The 11,506-nt window shown below is 27.9% G+C and overlaps 1 protein-coding gene across 2 annotated transcripts; it reads right to left on the reverse strand.

The window, feature by feature from the left end:
- Positions 1–4,943: 4,943 nt before the first annotated feature.
- On the reverse strand, positions 4,944–11,480 carry CkIIbeta (casein kinase II subunit beta). Of its 2 annotated transcripts, none has more exons than XM_016055136.3 (8): positions 11,397–11,480; positions 11,187–11,261; positions 10,429–10,529; positions 10,231–10,333; positions 7,557–7,672; positions 6,374–6,449; positions 5,804–5,993; positions 4,944–5,200 (listed from the first exon to the last, which is right to left on the reverse strand). In XM_016055136.3, exons 3-8 carry the CDS (start codon positions 10,498–10,500, stop codon positions 5,092–5,094), a joined length of 666 nt encoding a protein of 221 aa, XP_015910622.1. In that variant the 5' UTR covers positions 10,501–10,529; positions 11,187–11,261; positions 11,397–11,480; the 3' UTR covers positions 4,944–5,091. The 2 variants fall into 2 exon arrangements, with proteins under 2 accessions (XP_015910622.1, XP_015910623.1); XM_016055137.5 differs by having other exon boundaries at positions 11,354–11,447.
- Positions 11,481–11,506: the final 26 nt, after the last annotated feature.

Below are 11,506 nucleotides of genomic sequence, written 5' to 3' on the forward strand. Positions count from 1 at the left end.
GTTTATTGCAAAAATTCTTCAGCTGTACAGCCGCAAGAGAAAAGCGCAAGTACGTTTTTAAGTGATGCCGAAATTTATCGATTACGCAATTAATGCAATTGCGGAGATTTCATTGCTTTTGTTTTACACGCGCATGAAACTTTTGAAAAATTCACGCATGCAAATTTGGATCTGCGAATGAACAACCTAATAACTTTACCCACGAAAAATTCATCATGATCTGATATACGGAATTTTTTTGTATGCAGTGAGAATGGTCCTTAAAAGCAAGTTGATCTACGAACTACTCACATATGCGTAAATGGATGAACAATGAGAGAATCGGCTTCAACGGCAATGCGCTAATCTACTTTCGCTCTATTAGATTTATTTTAAGAGACAAATCAAATTAACTTGCTAGTTCTAATATAGTCTGTAATTCTTCATACTTTGATAATCTGAAAATTGCCCCTTCAATGCGATTAAAAGTAATAACAAAATTATTAATTTTATTGTCATTTAGAATCTCTCTTGCCAAGAGAGTGTTAATTTATCAACTTATGTTTGAGTTAATAATTAAGATATTAGACAATTACTTGTATATTAGACGTAACATATATAAATTACCATCTAATATCGTAATACATATAAGACAATAACTTGTATATTAACTCCCAAAATTAAAAGGGGAATTTCGGCTGTAATCATTACTTTTTGAGCCACTGGATCCTTAATTTTTAAGTTCCGTAATAATTAAGATATTAGACAATTACTTGTATATTAGACGTAACATATATAAATTACCATCTAATATCGTAATACATATAAGACAATAACTTGTATATTAACTCCCAAAATTAAAAGGGGAATTTCGGCTGTAATCATTACTTTTTGAGCCACTGGATCCTTAATTTTTAAGTTCCGTTTATCTTGTTTCTTTTAACTTTTGTTTTTACGTCACTAACAGCTCATACCTAGAACACAGTTTAATCGAGTTAACTTTATTGCATAAAGTAGTATTGAGTACATTATGCAATACATTTGCATTTATGAGGCAATTTCAATTATGCCACTTTTAAGAAGGAAAAAATCTACATGGAGGAAAGAAAGAAGATACAAGAAAGGCAAGGAACGAAATTAAAATTGAACTTTATAATGAACGGGAACAAATACGACATTCTTATATACGCTTATTGTATCTTATAATTTATATTTGTTGCAGTTCATTTACGTCGCACTAGAGCTGCACAATGGGCTATTGGCGACGGTCTGGGAAACATCCCTTTTTATTTGTTGAGCAATATTAATTAAACTTTCGCGTATTTTCTTGCATTTTAAATAACAATATTGAAAGATAATAAACCTTAAGATAAGGAATTTTTTTTTCTACTAGAAGAGTTAAACTCAAGTTTCTTCAATTTTTACAAAATTTGAATTTGGTTGAAATTTAACAAAATTTGTAAATATCACTGTTGTAAAAACTAGAACAAACTGCACATGAATTTAATTTGGAATTCAAACCATACTATAGTGCGACTTTCAGGAGAACTCCAGACACCCGTCGTGGTGGGTGCTATCGTTACGAGGAAAAGTAACTTCGAATAGGGATATGGGCTGAATAGTTTTGTCTTAATCTTAGCGTAGGTCGTCGTGAGTAAACCAATCGACACATTCTTTCCTCCATTTCACCCCCATTAGAAATGTGCTCTCGCTTGTTACCATATCAGCAGACAGTCCTAAGAAACAATAACATCAGTCTAAGTAAATAGAAAAACGTGTAGTATTATTTCAGTTACAGCCAGCTTCTTTTAACTTAGAGTAGCTGAATAGTTTTTTAAAAATAATGCATAAAAATTCCCCTACCCTACTAACGCACCTCCTACCTACCTTTTTGTGCAAGTTCTCTCTTTTAACATTGAAGTACTTCAGCAAAATCCAATTGAGGTCAGAGGAGTCAAAACCCTAAGGAGATCATGAAGGTTAAGACAAAATTTTGTAACCATGGACTACATTGTCTTTATTTCCATAAAAAGCTGATACCTATGATTTTGAAGTGGAGTGGCCTTAAGACACCAGCAGAGATAGAATCCAAGGTACTTCACAATGGCAGATTTTTTTAAAATTAAACTAAATGACGCTACAAAATCACGTCATCCCAAATTTAAGACTGCAGCAAAAATGAGAAGGTGGGAATGAAAAGAGTAAACCAAATGAAAATAATGCACTTGAAAAACAAGTACATAGACTATTTTGTTTAGCAGTTAATTTATCAATTAACAAAAGTTTTTCAAACTTTTGATGACAGAGCAGATACAATCGAGACTCTACAGTAATTGGAAACATTATTATAAAATTAAGAGGGAATAAGTTGGTAAAAATAATTGCAAAGGAGACAATTATAATAAAAAAAGAATCCTGTAATAAATATTTTCAAAAATGTTATAAATTACTGATAAAAAAAATGTAGCATTCTACACTCTTACCATTTTTTATTTTTCAAATTCAAATTGATTCAAAATTAATTGCTAAATAAAACTTTTTAACAATACTAGAAATTTCAATAACAAATTAATTAAAGTAATAAGAAACTGCATTTAATCAGGTAAAGAATAATAATTAAGAAGAATGCAAAAAGTAAACAAATCCACAACCTTATATATTTTGCACAAAATAAATTATAATAAAGGGTTATAAGAACTATTTATTAGAACAAAAAATGTATTTCTTAAAGTAAAAATACTTTATAAATCTTAAAAACAACTTTTGTATTTTCCCTGAAAGTTAGGAAGATTAATAAATTCCTTGTCCTAGAAAATATATGGCATTTGACTATTTTGCCCAACCTTAATTTATTATTGTAATGATTTCTCATAATACAGTCAAACCTAGCTACAATAAATCTGGGATATAGTGATATTTCTTAAGTGGCTCTTTCTCAACTTCTCTTAAACTAATGCTATTTATTACATTTATAGTGGCCATCTAAGAAATTGGTAGTTAGTTTAAGGTTGACAGCATATTTTTTCTTTTTTTGAACTTTAAATTGGTACGAGTTGTGATAGCATTTCTCATAATTATATCATATCTTACTATGCATATGCTTTTAAACTATGGTGAACAAGTTGTTTATCAGCATAATAATCTTTTTACCCCTCCCCCTCAGGTTTACAAAAAATTTGAAATTTCGTCAACTTCTAAATGCCATCACATTAGATATCCGAATGCCTTTTTTTTTTCTTCAGTAGATAGTGGATGCTTTACTAACAGTTGATATGAAAATTGGAGAACTCAACTTATAATTGAATTGTAGCAAATTTAAAATAACTGATTTTTTTCATAGAATTTAAAAAATTATTTTTCTATTTAACATTGGATTTATCCATTATTTGAGCAGTTAATAATTTATAAGTGAATAATGCGCTATGGAACTATTACCAACAACAGTGTAATGCTAAAATATAATTTTCAGATATAGTGAGCCATCCTGTATAATACACTTATTGTTGGGTCTGCAGACAGTTCACTATAGAGGGGTTCAACTGAACACACAAAGAAGTGATATGAAATTTTGTAATACAAATTTCATATCTACTAGTATAAAAACTAGTACAAATTATTTTTCTTAATGAAATTGAAGAATATAAAAGCAACTACTACTCTTTCTAGTCAAGGTTCATTGAAAAAACACAGCATTTGAAAAAAGTGTGCAGATTTATCAAATAGTCAAGTTAACTTGGAATAATGGAATGCTAACAATACAAAGTTTCACCTAAACTAGATAAAATTGCTGCATAAGAATAAAACTATCGTATTAACAATAAAAAATTTAGGTAGTAAAACTGACAATAGGAACATAAAGGCAAAACTTTTGACTCTCCAAAATAAATTAATGAACGGCATAACAAGTTACTTTGAGAAGTCCAAATTACCAATATCTGATCACAATTAAAGTAGTTTAAGCTTTGTTTAATTAATATACAATTTATAAAATATATGATGGAAAATTATAAACAAAGTGGTTATTTCATAATACTTTCTTCTAGACTGTAAAATTAAGATTACTCTAATGACTTAATAGCCACTTTTTCCTCAAACTTAATGAGCCAGTTGACCGATAACAAGTCCTTTTCATTTAATAGCCATTGGATGTTTTAATGAAAATTCTGCTTTTTTTAGAGACTACATTGATGAACTTTTATTGTTAAACGATTATATATACATGGAATATTAAGAAAAAACATGGAGAAAAGTGACCAGTTTTTTTTTATTTAAGTCACCACTTTCTTTTGTTGATTCACTACTTGGTGAGTGGATATTTTCAGGTCAACTTTCTTTTTAATATAGTATGTATCTTTAACTTGTGAAAACTGCATTATTATACATATTTTATACTTTTTATAAATTTAAAATAATTTCAGTCAAACCACAAGCACATAAAATTTCAAACTGCAGGCACCTGATCTTGATCTTCATTATTCAATGGGAAAAGTTTTAGTTGATATTAATGTAATTGGAACCCCGCCAGTAATAATAATATTAAAAAAAAAAATATTTTCCACAGTAATGTAAAAGAAACTACTACTTTTGATAATGATAGATAAAATATTTTAATATTTGATAAAATGTGATCATATTTGATATAATTCGAAAAAGTAAAACATCAAATAAAAATATATCACCGCTGTATATTTTTCATTTCAAATGAGAAATATTCCAAGTTCTACACAATATATAAGCAAAACTAGCCCATCGTTAGTAGTTAGCTCGTAGAGGGGACGGTAATTGTTAACTGAGAAATAGATAAAATTTTTCTGAGTAAAAATTTTTACATTTGGAATCTAATTATTCAAGTAAATAATGTTTTGAATAAAAATATTACCTATATACATAGTTTATTCATAGGTGAAGATGAAGTGGAAACAAGAAAAAAACAAGGCAACACAAAGAAAAATTATAACATACACTCTTAGAAGAAATTATTTAATAAAACCTACTAAAACAAATTTTACATTCAGCTATATTAAACAGAAATCAGATTCATCAAATCTCTTGTTTACATATATACCAAATGCATTAAATAAAGTTCTTGACACAATCCAATCTTCCCAAAATCTATCGCTTGTTGTTATTGAAGGGAATTGCCCGAACAGGAGCTTTAAAGTTTGCACTAGCTTGCTGCTGAATTTGATATGCCAAAGGATGAATTTTAAAACCATACAATCTAGAATAAAATAAATTAGTGAATGTATAAATAAAGAAATAAGTTCAATTATTAATACATATTAATTAATTAAACTATTAATTATGTTATTGTTATCATTTATTGTGACACATTACTGTCATTAATTTTAGAATTGCAAATTTACTCTTGCAGTAACTTGAAACTGAAGAAGTAATGAACATCAACTAAGTAGTTTTAGATCTTGTATAAACCAGATAGTTAAGTATTTCTTGAGTAAAAAGATTTATTTTGTCTGAAATGCAGAAAATTATGTGCTCAAGCAAACAATTTAACAGGTTGTTAATTTTTTTTTTTTTGGTAAACATTGATAAAAGTTTTAATATGTGCAGAAAACAGTAGAAAAGTCCAAAATATTAGCACTAAGATCTTATATCCTAGATTAAGGTTTAAACATCAAAAAAACTTTTTAGTTAACAAAAATTTAAGAATTTTTAAAAATTTTGCGTATTTAAGTTGCAAGCTTAAATAAGCATCAAATCTTTTAAATTAGGTAACAACTTATTTGAATGAAATTGTTACCAAAAAGTGATAAAGAATAAACAAGGATACTTAAAGATCTATAGTTAATTTTTTTTTTATCACCTTGGAACAAACTGATTTGTAGGTCTTTTAGGCCTGTAGTCTGGATGAACCATGTACAGCATATGAGGAAATCCTGTCCCAAAATAAGCACCATCCGTTTGATTATGACGTGAAGATTTAGGATTGTAAACATCAGTGCATTTTGGACAGTATAGTTTCACCATAGATTCTCCTGGTACATCAGATAATCCTTAAAAAAACCATAAAATAAATAAACTATAATTTTCTTACATAAAATTCCTGAAAAAAAATCAAATTTTTTAAATGTAAACGTGCAACATAAAACAGAGTTAATATTTAAATAATAATTTGCGAAATATTTATTATTTTTTAAAGTTAGTGCAGCACTTCAGCAACATTTTCAATTATCAACTTTCTTCAAAAACTAATATTGTAGATTACCAGTCATAAAAAAACACTCAGAGAATTCTTTAATATTTCCTGTCCCGTAATATTTTTGCAAATATTACAAGCAACAAATGCGTTGCAATGTCACCATGCTCACATGAGTCCTGCATAACAAATATTATTATTGAAGATAGGAAATAAACAGAGTTAATAAAAAATTACCAATTGGAAGCATAGGCTGATTCTCACAATAAACTCTTGGGCAAGTACCAAAATCTCCATTTTGATGCTTCTCAATCTGAAATGGAAGTTTGATTACATATATACACACAAATCTACCAGGTATGAATACAAAATTAGTTAATTTATTTTAATATCACTAAGAGCTGGACTGTTTAAAATATAATTAACCAGGAAAGATCAAGTAACAAGAATTTTCTGAAAGAAAAAGAAAATGTATCTGACACTATTTTTCTAAATAAAAAATTGACTGGGATGTTAGAAAAACTTTTTCATTTATAGTAAAACTATATCAATCCAAATTTCATCAAACTGGAAATTGTCTAATTTGCTTTAACACCACACAAAAAATTTAATTTTAATAGTTAGAGAAATAAATTAGTACTGACTTAAAATACCAGTGTATCAAAGAAACTGGATGAATGGCTTGTTTCTATAGAAAGAAAGGGTCTAGGTTAAACAAAAGTATTACAAGTAAAAGAAAATGAACACTTTTTCTTCACAAGTAGCAACAAACTATAATTGTGAGAACAATACCAACTCTTTGAGTAGTTAGTTGCTGATCCTATTTTCAAAACAAAGATAAAAGTTATCCAGACAATTTCAGTGTTTAGATAATGATTAAGTAAAAGTTTAGAATTCATAAAAAGCTGCAAGTTTCTATGAATTACACTTTCAATTGAAAATCATTGTTGTCAATAATTTTGGTTTCATGAATTTCTAATTTTCTGGAGCTAAAACCTTTGAATAGAAAATTTATTTGTGAATGTATAACTAATTTATATATATCGTAACCCAAGCTGCAACTCCATCTTAAAAAACAGGCATCCAATAATTGACAGAGCAAGTTTCTTTTCCTTTTTATTTAAGATCTGCAATTGGCTGCCAACCAAAGTATAAAGAAAAATTTAATCTAAAATATTGAGAATTTAAAGATGGAGAAATAATAGACAGGTAAATTAAAATGCTTCTTTATAGCCGTAAATTATTATTTACAACTATGTACGAGATTAAGTTTTATTGTATAAATAAAATAACAAATTATTCGTGCATTGAAAAATGTTCTTTCTTTGAAAATTGAGAATCACTATAAATTCACATAAAAAAATGAATCATGAAAAAATCACATAAAAGACATTTAAAAATGTCTATAAATCATATTTACCATTAGAGCTATTCCACGGTTGGTCAAAATATACCGAGCATGTATTAAGCCATACAACATTTCAGCAGCTTGTTCAATTAAATCACTCTGGTTGGGATTTTCTTCCAGTTCATCATCTATATGCAAAATTAAATCAATGGGATTACCAAGAATTTGTAAAATTAAATTTTCCTTTGGAGCAAAAAAAAAAAAAAAAAAAAAAAATTAAATGAAAAATTAAAAAAAAAAAAATCACAAGTTCTGTCAAAGATAAATTATTCAGTGTAACTAAATTTTAAAACTAGAACACGATTTTTTTCTCTCTCTTTTCTTTGGCGTGGAGGAATGGTGGCTGAATATTAATGGATACTGACAAGTGCAAGAAATAACTCTTTTAAGAATCACGCAATCTTAAATGATCAGTCACTGCATTCACTACATAATTATTACAATCTTATAACATCATTTATGTTTAAGTACTTAAGTATCAAGAAAAAGATTGTATTCTGTTATGATGCTAATGGAAGTAAATATTATTTGAATGTGAAACATGATTATCTAAATAAAGAAAATAAAGCATTTAAAATTAAAATGCAACTTGAAAGCACCAATCTGTGAGCACCTGTGGAACCCATTGGATAGTATTTTCGATTCTGTTGTGCTGAACATTATTGAGCACTTAACCATAACATGCCTCAATTTTAAAATCAATACACAATTACTTTTGGATGGGAGGACTACATATCAAATAAGTCCGGCAAATACTAGAAATAAGTACATTAGTAAAGAGATCTTGTGACCTTAAACCACTGTTCAATGCACCTATTTTAAAATTATTTCAGTTTTGAAATAATACTTATGCATAAGTACTTTGGTATTGCAGAGTTCTCCCTTGGAATAAAAAATGACAAGGCATTTCATGAAAAGGGGACTCTGAGCTTTGAATGGGCACTCACTTAAATATTTATCAAAACTTGTAACATTATGTAATAACCGAATTTTATCCTCAACAATTTTTAAAATACCCTCTCATACTATCTTAATAGTATATTTCAAAAAGTAATTCTCTCTCATTATCAAAGAAAAGAAAAATTTGTAGCTTATGAAAATAGTTAAAGGCATGCTAAAAGGCAATCTATGTGCAATATTGCTTTTCCAAAAAAAAGTAAAGTAACAAAAAATTATTAATTGACAATCAGCTTAAAAGATTTTTTCAATAATTTAAAATAAAAATTATGAGAAAATTAACTTTTAAAGGTGCACTTTTTTTTAAAGAAAGAAATTAGTTTCAAAATCACTCAAACAATTTATTAATATCCTCCCTTCCCACAAAAAAATTAAACCAGTTGGTGAGAATAATCCTAATGAAGTAAATGTTTTAATAGTAATCAGAATTTTACCTATAAATACAGATAATTTTTCCAATACATAACTATTATTTAAACAATGATTAATTTTTTTTTTAAAATAAAAAGATAGAGTTTTTAATGGGTGGCGGCTCATTTTTACAAAAAGAGCACATTTATTGGAATCAAAGGGAAGGCAGGGAGCCCCCCTCAAAAAATTATTAAGAACACTGGGTACAGGCAAGGTAGAATGTGATTTAATCTCTTTTTGAGCAACTTAATATTATTTGAATGTGATATATGATAAAAAGATGAGGCTCTTTAATTTAAAACTGAAAACATCAGGTGTGGTATTTGCTGCTGTGCTTTCGGCTATCTTGTTCATTATTTAATATTTAACTAAAATTGACCTTAAATTAATAAACTAGTACATCTCTTTTCCTTAGGTAGTTGAATACCAGCTTAAGAAGACAAGTGTAAGAAATAAGTACGATTTCATCATATTGTGACTTTTGTCAAATTAAATACCACTCTATGATGGAACGTGAATTAAAAAATAAACTATTTATATTACACGCTTGAGTACTAAATGACTGCGATATTAGGTTTTGATTTTAAATGAAAACCAACTCTTGATAAAGAGCAAAGCTGACTGGTTTTCCAAGTAGTAGAGTATCATCGAAAGCTGGTAGAAAAAAACTTCAGACAATTCCAGGGATGCCAACTGCTCTGCTTTCTGGAATAGTTTTAATAAAGTGGTAGCAAATTATGTAGTAAAATTCGTTAAAGAGAGTTAAGCCTACATTTTAATAGAGTAACCAGCAGATGGATGCTTTAACGTTGCATTTCAGATGATACTTACAATTTCTGATATTTAGTGGTGTGAAAATTACTTAAAATGAAAAATACTAAACTAAAAGTAACTTAAATTTCGCTACCACTAGAAAATACTATTTTACAAAGCGGAGTAAGTTGGCATCTCTGCAATTCTGAAAGAAAAATATTTTATAAATAATCATAATTGTTATAATTACTATTACTTAGCATTAACATTAAAGTATAATTCTATCTTAGAATTTGTTTGAAATTCTGTAAAATTTCTAATGTGTCGATCACGGACTGTCAATCACTTCACCCTCACTTCTCCAAAATAGAATTTTATCACAAAAATGCCTTTTTATTCTTAAAATATTTTAAGAAAATTAAAAAATTGGTTTTGTTTCCTGGTGACCTTGAAAAAACTTTGCATTTCTTACGCTTAGTTGGTGGCAAGTTTTCTTTTCAGAACAGGTTCATAGTAAAATTATTCATTAGCGTTTCAGTAAACTTAACTTTCGACTTGTTCTTACCAGGTTCTAGATCTAAAATCATGTCTAATGATTGACGATAATGAGGAACTTGTTCACTGAGTCCAGTGAGATTGAACTTGTCTTGAATATAATCTTCATCAACCTTAATTATAAGACAAAAAATAATTATTTAAATATTTATACACTAGGCATTAATTTATTATTAATGAACTCCATCACAAAATCGAACACACATACCTCACAAAAAAATTCATTTCCTCTCAAACCACAGAACCAGGAGATCCATGACACTTCCTCAGATGAACTCATTTCTTCACTCCCCGGGGAATCAATTTTTGCTAATATAAAACATTAAATATTACCAATTGCAGCAAAAAAATAGTTAATGAAACTAATTTAGCACAATTTATGTAAAATATAAATTGATCTTAAATATCCCTACATATAATAATATGAAATTACAATGATTTATTATTTGTTCCCCCACTAAAATGTGGAAAATTAAGTGAAGATAAGTTAAGAAATTATAACCATCATCTCGTTTATTGATCTCTCTTCTACCTAACTTTCATTTCACGAACTTAACAATTAAATTAACAAATTATAACTCATTATAAACATTAAGTATATTGAGCTCAATTTCCGGAAATAGGCATAGAGAGGTATATAATATGTACAAAAGTACATCTTATATTTGAAGGATTTTTAGGTATCTATGATTTTTCTTAACTGTTAACTAAGTGAACTTTAAGTTGACTTAGTTAAGTTCTAAAATTTTTTACGAACTAAAATAAGTTCTTATCTTTAGTGTATTAGTTTTATTTGTAATTGAGAAACGATTCGTCGAAATTGGTGCATTTGCATAAGCTTTTGTTATGAACTTACCAGTTAACAAACTTAAGAGTTGCAAGTCGAAACAATAAATCTGTTAGTCTGAAACATAACTTTCACATGAACTAGTTTTTAAAAAAATATTAAGATAAGTTTATATTTACCTGTTTAAAGGAAAACAGTATTCAAAAATGGAAATCCCTGCTATCTCGTAGCTTACAATGCAAAGAGTGAGTGAGCTATAAAAAATAAAAAAAAGTAAGGTTACATGAACAATTAAATGAATTAGATATGAACAGGGAAAACATTAAAAAATAATTTGAGAAATTACAAATAATAAAGCTAAATCGAAGTAATTTAAGAAATTGACAAACCAAATAATAAATAACTCTTCTTTTCACCACTCTTCTCTTCTTGAAAAATGTAAAAGATTGTTGCCACCAGCGGATGCAATAAATAAAAAAAAAGTAATTAATTCTTAGTT

This window comes from Parasteatoda tepidariorum, chromosome 1 (genome assembly GCF_982258835.1).
Source record: "Parasteatoda tepidariorum strain Cologne lab strain chromosome 1, Ptep-v5.0, whole genome shotgun sequence".
NCBI lineage: Eukaryota > Metazoa > Arthropoda > Arachnida > Araneae > Theridiidae > Parasteatoda > Parasteatoda tepidariorum.

Excerpts from the sequence above, each read along its gene's own strand:
- CkIIbeta (XM_016055136.3), bottom strand. The coding sequence starts at position 10,500 with ATGAGTTCATCTGAGGAAGTGTCATGGATCTCCTGGTTCTGTGGTTTG. Across the intron at positions 10,334-10,428 it reads GAAATGAATTTTTTTGTGAG|GTTGATGAAGATTATATTCA; the intron begins GTATGTGTGTTC and ends CTTATAATTAAG. Across the intron at positions 7,673-10,230 it reads GATTTTAGATCTAGAACCTG|ATGATGAACTGGAAGAAAAT; the intron begins GTAAGAACAAGT and ends TTTTGCATATAG.